The 19,810-nt window shown below is 36.0% G+C and overlaps 1 protein-coding gene across 9 annotated transcripts in view; it reads right to left on the bottom strand.

The window, feature by feature from the left end:
• The window catches only part of LOC134755899 (potassium voltage-gated channel subfamily KQT member 4), a 119,082-nt gene that overhangs the window by 77,803 nt on the left and 21,469 nt on the right, over positions 1–19,810 (bottom strand). For all 9 annotated transcript variants that reach the window (XM_063692558.1, XM_063692562.1, XM_063692560.1 and 6 more), the window contains 3 exons: positions 19,232–19,366; positions 15,627–15,709; positions 5,019–5,194 (listed from right to left, as the gene is read on the bottom strand). In XM_063692558.1, the coding sequence (XP_063548628.1) occupies positions 5,019–5,194; positions 15,627–15,709; positions 19,232–19,366 (394 nt within the window). The remainder of the gene's footprint in view (positions 1–5,018; positions 5,195–15,626; positions 15,710–19,231; positions 19,367–19,810) is intronic.

The raw sequence follows: 19,810 nt of genomic DNA on the forward strand, positions 1-19,810 counted from the left end.
GGGTTGCAAGTACGTAAGAGCTAACCAGCATAAATACTCGACGTATGGATTCAGAAGCGAAAGGTATCGCGCGAAAAATCTACTCGCGCCCCCGCGACGACGGCTGGCCAAGGCTTGTGCATCTCTCGGCGTCTTCGGGTCCAAATTGTATAACCATGTTGCAATCGATATCAAAAACTCTGCTAGTTACGCGATTTTCACAAAATAATTAAAGAGCTTGCTCAATGAACTAGCATGATATAGCGTCAATGAATTTATACTACGAGAATGTTTGGAATGTTAGTTAATATACATAGTTAATATACCTATGTTGTGCCCTCAAAACTAGTGATGAAATATTTAAAAATAGTAGATATTAAATTACACTAACATATTAACAACAATTTTATTAATGACAAATTATTTATACTGTAAAATTACTTTATATTAAAAATAATAATTAAAAACAAATAATAATTAACTACCTGTTGCAGACTAGCTGTCCTTACCAATCGTTTAATCGTGAAGGTAAAAAAAAACCATTCTGCTTTTATTCCGAAATCATCGTGATTAATAATGTAATTTAATATGTAAATTATGTACCTGCCTAAATGTATGACGTGTTTTACACGTCATACATTTATTTATATTTTTTTACCAATAAACAATCTAAATCTGACTATGGAAACCTAAAAACCAATTTCAAAAGGTAATGCCATTAAAATTATTTATATCGAAAATGCGAGTTGTATGACAGTTAGGTACAATTATTACCGGCTCAAATACAACTTCCACTTTCACTTCCAAAACATACAATTCAACCAAATAAAGAAAAAAAAAATTTTTTTTTTTAACTAAATATACCTATATAAATGGCGTAGCGTAGTATGTAAGTCTACGAATGTGTGTGTGTTGCGTAGAAATGTATGTCAGCAAAATTCCATTTCAAGATAAAGGCCTGTGCACATGTGCGTGACGACCACAGCATACGCGAGTTACAATAGCATGGTTATTGCATTATGAACACCCAAGGTTACGATACGGTACGGGCGGCAAGGGTACGATTCGGGTGAAATCCCACAAATGTTCCTCAGACGGGGAGGTTGTAATAGTGGAAACTGAGAAATAGTTAACAGAACTTATTATTTATAGGAATTTATTATTATTTAAACTGTTTTACGGATTATAAATACTCTCCTACATCTCTTGCTTCAAAATATTCTATGTGTTTACCCTTTTTTATGAATTGATCTTTAGAAAAAAACCTATCCGGGGGTTAAGCTTTAAAGCAGTTGACACTTACTGGTCAATTCGAACAACGTGATAATTACTAGATACGAAAACACTACCAGATCTAACAGATACGTTTAGAGCAGGCTCCAATGAGATGTTCGTTTGTAAAAATAGCGCACCGCAGTTTGACTTCTGATCCTTGTAGTGGGGTTCCTATTAGGTTCCTAGAAACCCGATGTTGCCGGGCTGCAAAGTGGTGCCGTTACCCCCACTAGCCCTTTGAATTACCCCCTTACAATTCTCATACATTCGCTTTCGATAAAATACCACCTTTTGTACAAATTGGACTAATTGAGTCTAGCCCTTAGCCTAATTGAACTACCAAATTAATATTAGTATCAAATTAAAGTTCGTTTAATTACCTCTACATTGACATATTTTTTGTTTCCAAAAAGTATTATTTATACGAGATTTAGATTTTTTTTAAAGTTGCACGGACCGGCCTCTCAGTGAAGTTCAGTTTGCAAAAATTGCGGACGTCATTCTGACTTCTGATATATATTGTATAGATCCCAGACATCCAATTAACAAATGTTGCCAACCAGTTTTGTGATCCCCTCTCCCTACCCCTCACAAATATTATTAGTAAATTACAACGACTATTGGTTTTAATTATGGAATTTCATTAGAAAAGTAGTACTTATGGGTGCCTATATGTGTCATAAATATTATGTAAAATACAAGCCAGTACAACAATAGAAAACTTTTATTTTGATGAAATATTACTACGATATTTACGAAAAAATTGCTTAAATGCTTACACATGCGAGAAGCCTGCTCAGTGTCCATTATTTATTAAACGAGCATTAAACACGCATTGCTGTTAAGGAACCGATCTGGTAAGTGGATAAGTATTATCCGACCATTTTCAAACCATTCTTACGATAATGAAAACGCGCGACCCGTAAAACAATTATTTTCATATTTTTTTCAAACATCTTAAACTCATAAGAATACTATTTTTTGTAACCACAAAATATGTCAATGTAGAGGAAATTAAACGTTCTTTAAACTGATACCAATATTATTTAGGTAGTTCAATTAGGCTAAGAGCTAGACTCAAATTAGTCCGATTTGTGCAAAAGGTGAGATTTTTTCGATAGCGAATGTATGAGAATTGTAAGGGGGAAATTCAAAGGGCTAGTGACGAAACCACTTTTCAGCCCGGCAACATCGGGTTTCTAGGAGCGTAGGAACCCCCTACAAGGATCAGAAGTCAAACTGCGGTGCGCTATTTTTGCAAACGGAACTTCACTGAGAGCCCGGTCTAGTTATAGTGTAGTACTCAACTAGTTATCTTTTGCAGTTCGGTTCGAGAAACCAATTGACATTTCACGCTACAATTATTGTGACGTTTTGGGATATCCATTAGATATCCATTGGATGTCTAAGTAATATCTTAAGCAAATCTTAAAGAGATCATTCAAGGGGACATTCGGAATCGCGGAAATGTCAAATTTGATATGACTTTCTTAAATATCTCGTTATCGTTTCTGTTTCATATCTAGTGGATATCTAGTTGATATCTAAATCATTGTTCGAATTGGCCCGTTATTCTTTTAAAGTTTGTTAGTTGATACGTCGCAGATTCATTCGCATAGTTTGTATGAATAGTTGCTTAACATTAACTATTTAAGCGTTCAAATATTACATAACGCAATTTTCGCAGATTTTTGAACCTTCCTCCCCCCCCCCCCCGTGTAACGCGCCGTAACCTTTTCGTGTACCCCCTTACCTAAAAGTTACGTAACACCCAATAGGCCAAGCAATAAGAAGGTATAGAGCGAAATGCAAGGAACACAATTTTTAACTTCGTAGCTTTGTTTGGACTAGTTAGGAGATGAACATATCAAAAGTCCCCGGCCGTAACCCTGGTGCTGGGGGGAGAGGGGGGTTTGAAGGTTCCATTTTTCGGTTTTTCGATTATATCTCGGAAACTATGCGTCTGAGCGACTTGGCCACTTATACAAAATGAAAAGAGATTTAATTTGTTACAAGTTTTATTCAGTCAAGTTTTTCGATATCTTGTATAGTTTTTGAGATATCCGCTCTTGAAAGTTTATTTAGGGCTCTCATTTTTATCTTGATTATCTACATCAGTAAAGCTGGTAGGCCGGGTTTGGTAACGTTTTCGTATAAATCGGGGGTGCTGAATTCATTTATGGTATCAACAATACACGTTTCCGAAGTAAAAACATATAAACTTTAAACAAATAACTTTTTTTTAACTCCTCTTCACGCTTAAACCGCTGAACCGATTTTGTTGAAATTTGGTAAATAGGTGTTTTAAGTCTCGAGACAGGATATAATATAATTTTTATCTCAAAAATCATACTTTGAAGGCGTGAAATTTGGTGTGAGGAGAATTCAGCTTCTTCGCCGAAGTTGAATTCCTGAGGTTAATACTGTTTAAATTTAGGTTTGAAGTCATGTTTGGTATCATTATCAACTAAATCAAACATGTAGACCATCCCAAATATTATTTAAATAGGTTATTGATTCCCCATACAAATTTCCACCCCACTTTTCACACCCTTAAAAGATGATTTTGGTTATAAAAACTATCCTATGTACTGTCCCGGGACTCAAACCATCTCTGTACCAAATTTCAACTAAATCGGTTCGGCGGTTTAAGCGTAAAGAGGAGTTTTATAAAAAATCATTTTTTTTAATTTTGTTTTTACTTAGGAATGGTGTCATTGATACCATAAATGAATTCAGCACCCCCGATTTATACGAAAACGATCCCAAACCCGGCCTAGCAGCTTCACCGATGTAGATAATCGAGATAAAAATGAGAGCCCTAAATAAACCTTGACGAGCGGATATCTCAAAAACTATACAAGATATCGAAAAACTTGACTGAATAAAACTTGTAACAAATTAAATCTCTTTTCATTTTGTATAAGTGGCCAAGTCCCTCAGACGCATAGTTTCCGAGATATAATCGAAAAACCGAAAAATGGAACCTTCAAACCCTCCTCTCCCCCCCAGCACCAGGGTTATGGCCGGGGACTTTTGATATATTCATCTCCTAACTAGTCCAAACAAAACTACGAAGTTAAAAATTGTGTTCTTTGCATTTCCCTCTATACCTTTTTTTGGGCATTTATTTCCTGGCCTACAATTTAAGTGACCATTTTAAACTAAATGTCGCAAAGTTCTTTCGATTGGCATCATAAAAATGCGGGTGATTTTTTTTTCACATTTAAGTCGGTTCGATTCCCAGACGAAGCAAGTAATTTTTAGAAAATCTTTGAAATCAGTATAAATAAAATAAATAAATTTAAAAATAACAATATTTTTCAAGAAAAATATCCTATCAACGATATTTAAGGTACTATATATCTCTTCATGTCGCATAGTTTTGGGACGCCCTGTATAATGTGTTTACTGCTGTCATTATTCTCTTTCTAAAGGGGCCCACTGATTACCAGTCTGCCGGACGATATCGGCCTGTCAGTTGTTCGGAACTGTCAAATTTTTGTTCTAACTGACAGGCTGATATCGTCGGCGGACTGATAATCAGTGGGCCGCTTAATTCTGAACCACCATAGTCGATTTCACAAACGCACGCAAATACAGTGCATTTTTTAACTTCCAATTATAATCTTTACAGAATTTACTTTGAAGTTATTAATTAAAGTCATTGGCCAATCAAATTCCAAATCCCATTTGAAGTTATCGTTAATGTTTATTTTAGAAAAAACGCTGCCACCAAAATAAAGTGATAATATGAATGAAACCTGTCGATGCGCGTAGACGACGGAGCCGAGCAGCTTCCAGGTGCCGCCGCGCCGGTCCATGCGCACCATGCGCAGGATCTGGAAGAAGCGCAGCCCGCGCAGCGCCGACGCCGCGAACACCTGCCCCGACGAGCCCATACCCAGCACCACCAGCGACGCCAGGATTGTCGTAACATCTGTCACAATTCAAACTGGTGTTTAATAGTAGTAACCGAAAAGGAAAACTGGCCACGAAGGCTCTGGTTACTAATGAAATAATAGTAAAATTTGTGCCATATTTGAGAAACATAAAATAGTACATTTCGATGCTAGTGCAGAAAAATAATGACATTTCCGCACGTGTATCGAACGACGTTTTTTTAATACACTTGCGAAAAAATAATAAAACCAACAAGTAAGCAATAAAAACAATATTGAATGTTGCCTTTGGAAACTTTAATTAAAACATACTTGCAGTAAGAAAAAACGCCTCTTCTTTGACAGGCATTTCGGCAGCTATTCCTACCGCTACCTTCCATAGCTATTCCGTTCCATTCAGACAACTTATTAAGAACAGTTTTTCAATATTCAATATTAAAAAATAAACGTGTTATAATGATGAAGAGGTAAGTAATAAAATATGAAATATGTATATTTTTCGTATTCTTACATTAACAGTAGGTTTTTATGTTGATTACGACGTTTAAAGAAAACTAATCTATATATATATTACGCGAGGCCGATTTTTGTACATCCCATCAGATCTACAGTTATGTTATGGTCCGATTTTGATAAATGATATGTCATTAGATTCGTCTCATGCTGGAGAGTTGCATAAAACTCCTGGATTTTTAATTGTTTTTCTGAAAAAGTACTGAATAATTAATTTGAAAAAGTTGTTAATTTGTGAGTTTGACCACGTGACATGTCACGTTCCCAATTTTGACTCAAGATGACCAAATAATAATAAACATGAATTGCACTCAAACCTGTAGTAAGTTGTTCAGCATGATGAAATATTATTTTTGAGGGCAACATAATATCCGCAACACTTAAAACATGTACGAAAATACAAAAATGATTTTACAGTTTGTTGACAATGAATGACAGTAAACATATTGTGTCAACTTTTAAAGGGACTATTATGTCAATACTCTAAATTGCCAGGTTGTTTTCATTTTAAAAATGTTGATATATGCAAACTTTTTTCGCATACCTATTTAAAATGTGGAGAACGGTCAAGTGCGAGTTGGACTCGTGATCAAAAGGTTCCGTGTCACTACATATGCATATTGACTGAATGTAAAAACCGGCCAAGTGCGAGTCGGACTCGCGCACGTAGGGTGCCGTACCATTACTATCTTTAAAAACGGCAATACAATCTAAACGACCGACCATTGACGGCTGTTATGGCTATCGGATCTACAGTTATGGTTCGATTTTAATAAATTATATGTCATTGGATTCGTCTCATGCTACAGATTTGCAATAAGTTCTGTTTTTTGATTTTTTCCCGATAAAGTACTAAAAAGTTAATTTGAAAAAATGTACCACGTGACCTTTGTTCTGACTTGAGATTGAATTGAACTCGAACGTGTATCCAATGTATGTAAGGTATCCAATCCATTCAAATATTTGTTTTGAGACTGTAACATGCATACACCACACTAAAAATTATATTAAAACAACATAAAATTTTATTGTTGTGTTTGACAAACATGTTTCGGTATTTCCTCACCATAGTGGTTTTCTCTCTTCTTCCTTCACCGTACAAGCAATCCGTCTCTGGAATTCGCTCCCTCTGACGATCAGACAGGCTCCAAGCAAGTTAACTTTCAAACGTTTGCTTTATAACCACCTGCTAAGGCAGGCATAGTAGGTATTAGTCGGTAGGTAACCCTTAACGCACGTGCAATTGTATGTATATGTATTTATCCTTGCTTATTCACATATTTAATTATATATATATTTAGTGTACTTGGTGGTTTTTGGGAGGAAATGCTTGAGTTACTTTAGAAAACACCGAAATCACGTGCCTTTAAAAATTGAGGAGTTCTCTCAATTCCTCACGGATTCCATCATCAGATCAAAACAAAAAATGTTACGAAAACACCTTGGAGGTAACATCTTTCAAACAGAAAAATAATTACTCAAATCGGATCATGGGTGCCGGAGTAATGACTGAAATCATAATCATCAAAACAATCATCATCATCAGCTCCACTTCATCAAATTGGTCGTTTTCGAGAGAAAATGCTCAAGTTGCTTATGAAAACACCCAAATAACCATACATGTGCCTTTAAAAATTGAGAAGTTCCCTTGATTCCTCAGGTATCCCATCATCAGATCAGAACCAGATTAATATGGGACCACTTTGAAGTAGCTCCTTTCGAACAAAAAAATAATTACTCAAATCGGACCACGTGTCTCGGAGTAATCGGTGAACATACATTAAAAAAAAAAAAAGCCACAACCGAATACAGAACCTCCTCCTTCTATGAAATTGAAGTCGATTAAAAATTACATTTTCCCCTCACTAGCTCGAAAAGTTGTCGTTTATCCTTCAATACAAGCGGGGAAAAACGCGTTTTATCCACTAGTGGGGAAAGTAATTTGAACTTGGATGGAGCGTGTTTAAGTAGCTTGACAGATAACAAAACGTAAAACGCTCATGATAATGGTTCGTTCGATATTAATTATCATTAAATAAATGGTTTGAGAATCTAATAAAAAATACCAAATTTAGCTTTATTTAATGATTTTAAGTCATAAACCTAAAAATTCCATAAGAAACGTTTGTTTTTTTATAATGATGTTAAATATAATTCTGAACGCACAAGTTGAGTCGATGCAATTTCAAAACGCATCGTTGACATTTCATACATCAGAAATGTCAACATTGTCAACAATTTTTTTACTTCAAACCTTTTCTCACCGACTTGCGTAAAAATACACAACTTTCTGTTATAATATCGTAAAGAAATGAGTGATTCCAGTGATGAAGATGATCTAACGCCTGTGGATGTTGCACTTTCCTCGCTATAGTGAGGTGAAAAGTTTTGTGTTACACACGGGCGCAAATGTATTTTACTTCTCGTGTGTTGAAACACTCGCTACGCTCAGGATTCTATTTTAGAAGCACTCGCTTCGCTCGTGGTTCACCTATAGAATCCTTTCGCTTCCTCGTGTTTCAATTCTACACTCGCGGGTAAAATACAACTTTGCACCCTTGTATAACAAATAACTATTTATAGTTTGTCGTTTAAATATTCATTTACAGAATAGTAGGTTTTTGTTACAAGTATTTGTTTTAATTTCTTCGCAAAAACAATTTCTTTTTCTCCTTTTTTAATTTCTTCATGCAATTCATTGTACAATTTTATTTACATTTTTAAGGGGCCAGACGAATGTAGTTTTAATCGGGAGGGTTAATCTTGATTTGTTTCTAGATGGGTAGGACGAAAGTATGTCTCCTCGTTTTGTGTAAAATTCTGTGTATTTATGGACAAATTTGCAAGTTTCTAGAATGTAAAGGCATTGAATCCTCAACTTTTAATTATTTATGCAAATAAATTTCGTGTTAGAACTATTATTACTTTATAAGTTACAATGCGTTTAATTTATGGAAAAATTACAACGAAAGTAAGCAAATATTTGAATTAGTTTTAGCTTGAATCCTGTGTGCACCTGTAAGGCTCTGCTACTTGCTTGGCAGTAATAGTGATGGCGTGATTTCTAAGATGGCGATGAGTGAAATCATATTATTTCTCTCTAACATAGTGAAATAGCAGCGTTCGCGATTACCTAGCATTCGTGATTACCCGGCCTTCCCCTATATTTGTTTTGTATTATGCAGCCATAAGTCCGAAAGTGTTCGTTGACGCAGCATGTTCGTCATGCTACGGTTAATCGCTAATTTCTAAAGTAAGTAGGTACCTTCGTGTATTTATTGCTTCTAGAGTACCGTACCGTCAACATACATATAAAAAACCGGCCAAGTGCGAGTCGTACTCGCGCACCGAGGGTTCCGTACTTTTCAGTATTTATTGTTATAGCGGCAACAGAAATACATCATCTGTGAAAATTTCAACTGTCTAGCTATCACGGTTCATAAGATATAGCCTGGTGACAGACAGACGGACAGACGGACAGCGGAGTCTTAGTAATAGGGTCCCGGTTTTACCCTTTGGGTAAGGAACCCTAAAAATTATGTTACTCGCTTTAAATTAAATATGTAGTTAACAGTCTCAACAAGGATAATCTTGGACAAACTTAATCATTATGTTTGGCCAGGTTTTATTCCCCAAGTGGGTTGTAGAGTAGAGACGAGCCAACTGTTGCATTCTCGGGTCAGACAAAAGTAAGTAAGGAGTGATAATAATAGAGAATAAGATGGATGGTCTTGTTAACCATGCCAACAACGAACTATTTCGACTCGATAAGTTATGGGCTGTTGTAGAATCAATAACAGAATAAAGTGCCCACAACTGCACGTTGTAACAGCTACTTTTTTTTTTTTTTTTTAAACATTTATGGCCTGGATGCGGTAACAGCTACTGGTATGTAGACAGCCTTATCAAGAAAATCACATTTAACGATTTCCGTATATCGATTCGACACTTCTGCCCGATTACTACCAACGGCATTTATGACGAAACGTCATCAAGTATTCGATACCTGTAGATATATTTTGCTCCTGTAGATGTGTACTTGTATATTGATTTGCAAATTACGCTCGCGTCGTGGTGACGGAGAGGTTATTAACACTAAGTGCCACCACCACCAAATTGTACTGGTAACCACATGGTAACTCTAAGTTTAATCGGTTAACCCCGGGATAGTGGGATGGTGCAAGTGGCGCTAAGTGTCATTCTCACTACAATTTACCCGTTCAAACATATGCTTTTGTTATAAGGTAAGTACATATACATTTACTGGAATACCTGATATTTGATATCGTTTATTATTAGGTCAAGTATACACGCAAACACAATTACTTGCGCTATTACTATTAATAACGCTTCACATATTTCAAGCCCTTTGAACTCTGCGTTTTATCAATCAAGTATAAAAACAATAGCGCCGTGAATTTTCACTGCCATTGTTTTACTATTAAAGTATCTGCATGAGAAAATACGATTTCAATAATTTTTATTAGGTACCAATATTTTGCTATTTGATGAGTATATTTACTTACTGTACCTACCGACCAAGATTTTGTACCTTCTTTAGTTAAAACTTTGTTATTGCTATTCTAGTTTACTCATTTTTTGGCATTGAATATAAATGGATCATATTAGGCCATTGATTATTTAGACCAGATTTTAATAATTTGTAAGAAAACAATGTAGTGAATAAGCCTGTCAGACCACTGCACTGCTGTAAGTAGGTATGTAACTATATGCACCTACTACTGTATGTAGTGCACTATATGACAAGCAGGGACCGGACAACCCTTTCCGCGATAAACCCCTTTCAATGGGCGACACTTAAACACGGCTAACACATTGAAAGACTTTCCCTTTTGAACTGCAAGCCCATTCATACCCTTACCTTTGACTAACCCTTACCGAAAAGCTAACCAAAAATAAGGCTAGCTCTTAATAAGGGTTACCCTTATCTTTAAGCGCTTTTTATAAAGGTTTCCCTTTGCGTGAAAGAGACAGGATTAGTATATATCTACGGTAGAGTATGAAAAGGAAAGAAAATACTTGCCTAGTCAAAGAACGCCGCCGTCGCCGCCGACGATCGCTCGGATTCGAAGTAATATGTGCTTTATGAACAAGATAGACGACTTAAATTAGCACGCTTATATGCTAAAAGGGAAGCCCTTTATAAGGCTAACCCTTATAAGCAATATGCAAGGTGTTGGTGAGCGGATGATAAGGGTTTTGTAAGGGTATTTGGGCTACCGATTACTCAAATGTGGTAGCTTTATATAAGGGTTTTTAAAACCAAAACAAAGGGTTTCGTCTGGCAAAGGGTATGGTGAGTTAAGCCTTATGCAATACCCTTATAAAACCCCGATAAGGGATAGCGGGCCGGTCCCTGCCCCTAAGTAAGTGAGTAGTAAGTTGGCCCTGTCGCTCAACCAGTCCCAGTATATATATATATATATATATATATATACTGGGACTGGAAAATGGAATGGGAAAATATATTAAAAATTATTGCACGTCCCGTAAGTTTGTCTATCCGTCTTAACTAGAGTTTTACTCTCATCTACTCGAAGGTTAGCTGGAAGAGATCCCTTATTTATAGGGATAAGTTCGCCTTTGTAATTCCATTACTGTAATTTATTTTTATAAACCTGTGTACTGCAAAATAATCGCTCTAAAAAAATGATGGACGTGTAGCTAGGGAACCCTACACTGAGCATGGCCCGACATGCTCTTGGTCGGTTTTTTTAAGTCGATATTAGGTATATGTGTATGTACGTATAATATTTGGGGAGTTTCTTATAGTAGTTTATGTGACTGCTACATAATGAAAGGCATTGAAACTCGAGTGTAGGTTTATGAAACGAACGAAGTGAGTTTCATAATAGAATCACACGAGTGTTTTAATATTTTTATGTACAGTTACATACAGTGCTTTATCTACACACATATTTTAAACTTTCTATGATATATTCACTAACCTCATATTACATCCGACATTGGGGCATAGTTGCTCTCTGGCCGAATTCGCGGATATGAGGTGGCGTGATGGCGGCAAAGAAAACTTTTTTCACGCATGAGACAAACTAAGTAGAGTCGGGTCGATTGCCATATCGTTCGATACTAACTAACAAGCGAGATTTGTCAAAATTGTATGCAATTGATATTTCATTCCGATTAAAACGTCATCTCGACTGATATTAGAATAGGGGTCAAATCAAATTGCCTTTTTTTTCAGAAATGTTCGAAATTTGATGTCGATTTTGATATAATAATGAAGCTATTATATTACAACATTTTTCACAGATAAGAAATTTGCATTAACAAAACAGAGGGCTTTCGACGTGTTGCCTTCCTGTCACACTTACGTACGAATTTACAAGTGCGATAAAGAGGCAACACGTCGATCGTGGTTCGCGGTAGGCCCTTCTTAATGTTGGCCATTATTTACGGATTTCGAAGGCATCATAGAGGGTTTATGTCAGATATGTGTGTAGATAACATTCTTTAAAACTCCTTAAATTAATTATTATTCGTTACTGCATTTTAGAATAAAGCTAAGGTAAGGGGTAAACTACAAAATTAAGAAAAGTTTTATGTCGTATTTTATCATTCCGATTTTTAAATGCTCGACCCATCAAAATTCCGACTGTCGTAATTACGAATGATGAAAATCACGAAGATTTATATTTCCGTAAAGCCGAAAATCCGAATTTTGTAAATTCCGAACCGCATAATTCCGATTATAACAAGTCCTATGGTGACAAACACCGAATTGAACAATTACGATTTTTGAAATCACGAATTCCGAATTGCCATTATTCCGAATTTTTTAAATTCCGAACCACATAATTCCGATTATAACAATTCCGACAGTGACAAACGCCGAATTTAACATTTACAATTTTTGAAATCGCGAATTCCGAATTGCCATTATTTCGATATTTTTAATTCCGATTTGACGTGATTCCTATTTTAAATATCCCAATTGTTTTATTTCCGATTAACGATATTCCGAATTTATTGTAAATACATTAAGGTACCTACGTCGTTAAAGTAAGCAGAAATGCCTTTTAACATTTCCAGCATTTCCTATTTAACATAATATAAGAGATGGACAACTCACAAACACCATCTTTCTACACAATATGCGCTTTAAACATTAGTAATAAGGTAGCCTTCCGTTTGCAATATTACTTAGTTAAGATGCATAATTACCATTTGTGCTTATCCTGTCGCAGTTCTAACCTAACCTAACCTAACCCACTTTTCTAGCAACAGTTCGTTTTCTTGGGGTCGCAGTTCTAACCTAACCTAACCCTCTTTTCTGGCAACAGTTCGTTTTCTAGGGGGTCACAGTTTTAACCTAATCTAACCCACTTCTGGCAACAGTTCGTTTCCTTGGGGGTCGCAGTTCTGCCGAATTTATTTATGCCGAATTTTTATGCCAAAAATATTTTTTGCCGAATTTAGCATGATGCGGCACGACAGGCACCCGTAATAATTACTAAAATGTGAGTCTTCATTTGAATATCACGAATTTCATTTTTCCGACCTTACAAAAGACCGAATTTCTGAATACCGAATTATTTTATTTCCGATCGGACAATGATTTTTTAATTTAAGAATTCGGAAAAAATATTTTCAGAAAAGTGTAAAATCTGAACTTTAAGCTTTCGGTCAAATGACAATGGGATTTTAAGTTTTCGGATATAGCACATTCGTAATTTTCTTCCATCGTGTTTTTAACAATCGTAATTCTGATATTTCGGACGTATAAAAAATTGGGATTATGAAAATCGTGGTTATAAAAATCGGAAAAACATATTTCGGAATATTTGGGTGTTTCCGGCGGTAAGTATGTCAAATAAAAAAACATGTGTCGAACTGTGTTCAAAATCACGGAGTGACCAAATAGAGAATCTGTTCCTTAAGTTTTTAAGTCGGTTAAAAAGTAAAACGTAAAGAGGTTATAATTGTTACTTTTTGTAAACATTTAGCCAAACAAAGCAAAATCAACATTCCATATAAAAAAGTCCAGCAGTGTGAATTAAAAAATATCACGCTCAGCCAAGTTCTTACTTCCAATTCAGCTGACTAAAATTGTATAGGTACGAATAGAATATTCAATGATGCCCCTGCGAAGATTAAAACCCATGACCTCGTTATCGGTAGTAAGTTAGTACCAACAGGAATCCATAGGGCTACGAATTTTACATTTCAGTTACGAATTTATAGAGGTCCGAAGTGCGCGAACCTTACGTAACTTAACAAGGTAAGGCCCCTCATCAATTGGTAACGCAGTTTCCTCTAGCCAGTTCAGAATAAACAATGTAATTTTCTGTGCAGAAATTTAAATAATCGTAGGAGGCGTTTTAAATAATTCGACTGGAGTTGTTTGCAAGCTGGTCGTTGTGTAAAGTATCGTGCGGCAATGTTTGCCGATGCCGATACCAAGGCTGGTCTCGCGCGGGCCGGCTCCCCCGAGAGCGCCGCGGCCGCACGAACTAGCGCCAGGGGAGACCGGCCGAAAATGTGAAGGTCGCGGCAGATTGCTCGCATCGCATCGCACCTGAAATAGGGTCACTTCCCCACGGTTTATAGACGGCACGTGACTTTTACTTGGAAATGTTGAGGATGACTGTATACCTATGTAATACAATATTTTTATGAACTGTGCTTTATCATATTTGTTTGCATTCCAACCCAATTTCTCTTCGAGCTTGTTATTTTCCTGTTTGTGGAAAGTTGACTAGATAGATTCTATAGGTACTTACATATTTACGAATTCGATTTGTTGGAATGCCTTTTCAATACAGAAAATTAGAGTGAGGAAACTGGTTCTTTAAAAATTTTGTTTGCTTTGATGCTGCAAGCTAAGTAATAACATCTGCAGCCTTTGAACAACGCAATTTTGCTTTTAGGGAATCTTAGTTATTTCGATGGAAGTCTAGATTTTGCTACATCAGCGAGATCATTCAGATATTGCATCTCAAAAACTGAAGCAGATAAACAACATTTTGTTTTATGATACTTTTTTAACTTTATTTATTTACGATGTGATCAACCTGAAAGATACAAGGGTCATTTTTTCTCAGCCAGTTTTTGTTATGAAAATTTATGTCTTCGGTGGTTTTGTATGGTGGTTGTGGACTATGTAGTTTTTGATATCCAGCAGCGCCATCTACAGTGTTTATTTAAATAAGGAACTGTGATGTTCCAAATATGTTTTTGATATGAATGGCTGTCATGTCAATCCGTTACACAATAAATAACATGCACGTAGGTATTTTAATTATAGGTTATGGGCCCAGCACGCTTCCGCTCTATTTAGATTCATGTTTTCTGACGCATACCTACACCTACCTACATGTTTTGACCTACATGTAGGATTTTTATTACTTGACTTATTTGAATAACTAAGGTACAGACGGTACAGATAATCTACTTGCTTGCTGCTGCACATAACTGCGATTAGCAACTAAATTTAAAAAAAAACCTACCTACAGTACCTACTACAAACAGTCGCACGAAAAGTAGGCTTCATTATAAGGCAATGCTCGAAGCCTGGTACAACTTTGTTGTCGACTGAGGGCACATTGAAAATCGTATTTATAGCATGAAAAATGTCTCGGTTTAAAAATATAAAAACAGTCGACATACAATTTTCGCACACGCATACACATCACACCCAAATAAAAATAATTCATTTCTAATAAAACAAAAGCTTTATCCAGGACAGCACAGTTCTAGGAGTTCAGCTATAGGTACGAACTTAATAATTAAATGGTTTTGCTTAAACTTCCGAATACAAACTGTAAAAAGCCTTAAACTCATCCCTTTATGACCAAAAGGCCAAATCAGGTACATAAATATAATTACAGTACAATACCTATACGATTTCCAGGCTCTATAGATATGTATAATCCTACACTAAATAGAAATTAGATTAATGAGATTAACACTTACCTATTATGCAGAAAGGCCGCCTCAAGAATTTGAGGCGCCCCATTGAACCCTGGTACCGGGACCGGCATCCTGACGACCACAACCTGAACAAAAATGGAACATGTTAATTTTTGCTTTTAATAAAATGAAAGTGGCTGGGCATTATTCCCTAATACCTACTGCGAGAAACACAGATAACATTCCATCAGATTGAGCATGTAACAGACTCTTGGCTACGGCGAGTAAGTATTGTATGTGAGCGGGACCGCTTATTTCAGTTGCATCCAACCTTTGGTGGAGTACCCAAATTAAAAATAAAATAGGTAGACACCTAAGGAATAAACATGTATTATTGTAGTAACTACACGATATAGGATGCAACGCAACTGATTAGTGCGAATGGCGGTATATTACTTTACAAGTGTACCTACCTCGCAAAAGTTTGTACACGGCTTATAATAGGGATGATGTTGATGAATGATGACACATGTTGAATTTTATAACAAAATCTAGTTACCTAAAATAGATAGCAAATGTGCAATTTATCGCAATAATGTGGATATTAAAATAATATAAAGGGTACACGGAAAGAACATGTCTAGTCACTTTTTTCGGAAAATAAGATTTTCATTTAAAAATGTAGAGCTCTTAATGAACTATTAGTTATATCTTTTGCTACCACTGTATAATATATGTAACACACATTTTTTTGAGTTAAAAAAGACGTCACGGAATTACCATACATTTTGACATGGATCCAAATTTTAAAACCGCGATTACTCAAAACGTTACTAAAGTGACTATAGACATGCTCTTTCCGTGTACCCTTCATATATGGAAATGATAAGAAATACAGGACCTAAGTTTCAAAATTTAATTTTTTTTTTAACTTTCAAAAAGGAATAAATTATGGGTACCATTCGATTCCTTACATTTTATCCAAAAAAAATATATTGTATAGCAACTAAATACATAAACGCAATATTTCACCGATAAAATCGCAATTTGACTTATTTTCCATACTTCAAGATGGGCAGTGACCTTGACGTCACGTTGACTTATCGTTTTGTTAGGAGCGTTTCGCGAGTGAAGTACGACTGTCGGACTTTGACTATAATTTCATTTCTGACTTTTTTATTGACTTAATACTGTGGGCCCCATATGGACATTTGATGAATGAATGACAAACCTGATCGATTGATACCATTAATAAAAATTTGTCATCTTGCGAAGTTTACGGGATGTAATCTATGGGAGGCAACGAACACAGAGAGAGATAAGCCGAGTGGCGAGCGCGTCGAGTAATTCGTCACTCATTGTGGATGGATCGTTCGGTGTTCATTGCAAAGCCGGCGCGGCGCTCGCCTTACATGAAGATAAACCATTTATTTTTCACTCAGATCTAAGATGTAAAAAAGGGAATCAACTCATTATTTTCTTTTGCTTAATTTACTTTTGCAAGAATTCTTTTCAATTCCTAATACGGAGTTTGACTTTTAAAATGACCTATTTGTATAATATAAGTAGTAGACTGTAAAGACCACAAGACTTAAAATAGGGTATTTGACAAATTTTTATTAATGGTATCAGTCGATCAGGTTTGTTTTGAGGATCCAATGTCTGTATGGGACCCATTGCCTATACCCGCATTGGCACCTGCACTATAATGACGAAACGCTTCTAACAAAATGGCAATACATCGTGACGTCACCATGTAACGTCGCTATTGCTTAGAAGCCGCTAGCCGTTTTGATGTATGGAAAAAAGGAAATTGCGATTTTGTCGGTGAAATATTGCGTTTATGTATATTGTTGCTATACATTTTTTTTATAAAATATAAGGAATCGAATAGTACATTTTTTTTCCTATTAGGAAGTTTTTTTTAAGTTTCTAGTCTTTTATTTTTTTATTATTCCCATATTTTTTTGTTATAAATTACTCATTTTTAGGGTTCTGTACCCAAAGGGTAAAAACGGGACCCTATTACTAAGACTCCGCTGTCCGTCTGTCTGTCCGTCTGTCAACAGGCTGTATCTCATGAACCGTGATAGCTAGACAGTTGAAATTTTCACAGATGATGTATTTCTGTTTCCGCTATAACAACAAATACTAAAAACAGAATAAAATAAATATTGAAATGGGGCTCCCATACAACAAACGCGATTTTTTTTGCCATTTTTGCGTAATGGTACGGAACTCTTCGTGTGCGAGTCCGACTCGCACTTGGCCGGTTTTTTATCTATTTAACTAGATTTAGTTATAAAATTCAACATGTGTTAACAACCCTATTTTGCACATTGGTAATTAATCAAGGTTTATTTTTTCCAATGACTGTCCAAACAAGGAGTGTTCTTACGAGTATAATGGAAAATACTAAAAGCAAAAAATACATACACTCAAAGGCACACGAGTTATAATCGTTACCGTAAATGTATGTTTGGATACTGAATTATAGTAGAGAACGTTGGCAAAACGATTAAGTATACATATAATATTAAATAGGTAGTTCTATAATAGAAACAATTAATAAACGAAGTGTCGGAAGCCGGTAATTCGTATAATGAAAAAGGGCTTGCAGCACCACTCCCTGATCCAACTACGCGTTTAAGGGATTACGAAAAATTATAAATATTCTTTAAGTTTTACGTTTATCCTCGTACCTATACTCTATTTATTCAGCATATTAACTTACTCCACTTTAAGTACTTAATCTCCTGCTAAGGGCAGAAGATAGATATCTGATAAGTAGTGCGAGAAAGTAATACATATTATAGGCAGGCAATTCTTTTAGGACTGTATGAACTAGACTACCCTTTTTTTCATACAAAATAAAAGATAATACTTTAGTGTATTAAAAATCAAAACAAAAGTTATTTTTAATAGTGATTGAACAAATGTTGGTCAGTACGAGGACTACAGCCTACAGTTAAAAAAAATCTCGTATTTACAAGCCACACCCGGTATATGGTTCGGTACGGGGTACGGGCGATGCGTAGGTAGGTACTAAAATCATGTTAATAGCATTATAAATTTTAAAATTTTAAAATGAATTGATAAGAATAAATTTTATTATGATGTTAAATAAAACGTTGCTATAAGCATTGGCATAATGCGATTTTTAAATAAGTAGGCATTTAAGAAGCTATCACAATATGTAATATTAAAATATTAAACAATAATACTATGGTTTATTGCTTGATCTAAATGGATACAAATACTTACACTTACAGTTAAGTATTATGGGATCAGTGACAAGGTCCGTCATTGTAACCTAAGAACTGTTAATACCTAGTGAAATTGACACAAATTGTTTCAAAAGTAAAAGAGTAGGAAAACAGTTGAACACAGTCACGTTTCAACACAGTTTTGCACCTAGTAAAGCAAGTTTCGCCTTGAAAAAAATATTAGGTTGTGCTTATATCGTATTTGTAAATATTTTACCCGTGGTCAATACATTCATAACACGGTCTGCCTAGATTGAATCCAAATAGAACTGCATTATTAATGATGCACTAAGTATCAATAATTCATAAAATCTTGACCTGGATCGTTTTAGTTCCCGTTATGGGCAATCATGCTCACCTCAAGTGGTAACAAAATCAGCATGGTATTATGGAGCGGCTTACCTTAACACAAACTCGATAGCGAACCAAATGACGACGACAGTTTCCATGTAGAAGAGCACTATCCCGGCGCGAGCCTCGTACTCCTCGATGGTAGAGAACACGGACAGCGACAGGCACATGAACACCATGAGGAACCTAACAAAACATACTATGTAATACCTGTACTGTACTTCCCATAGGCGCCACTCACACTAGCGTCTCCCGAGCGTCGGCGTCTATTCAACATTTTATTTGGCTGCTGCTCGAGCTCGACGCAATGTTGGCGCAACTGCGCAGCGATGCCATTTTCCGTAGCACTCATGGTATAATAATATACTCCGCCTGGTACTCTCTTCCGAGACTCGCGAACCACTGACACAAGCCTACGTCATCGTGAACCTTTTAACAGCACGATGACGTAGGCTTGTGTCAGTCACGTGGTTCGCGAGTCTCGGAAGAGAGTACCTTGATTTTATTATACCAATGGTAGCACTAGACGCTGACGCTCAAAAGACGCTAGTGTGGGGTGGGTTGGTCCATACACTCATTAAATGCAATATAAAAATGGTGGAGTCTATCATAAAACAACATACGCTAAAT

Source organism: Cydia strobilella, chromosome 3 (genome assembly GCF_947568885.1).
Source record: "Cydia strobilella chromosome 3, ilCydStro3.1, whole genome shotgun sequence".
NCBI classification, from domain to species: domain Eukaryota; kingdom Metazoa; phylum Arthropoda; class Insecta; order Lepidoptera; family Tortricidae; genus Cydia; species Cydia strobilella.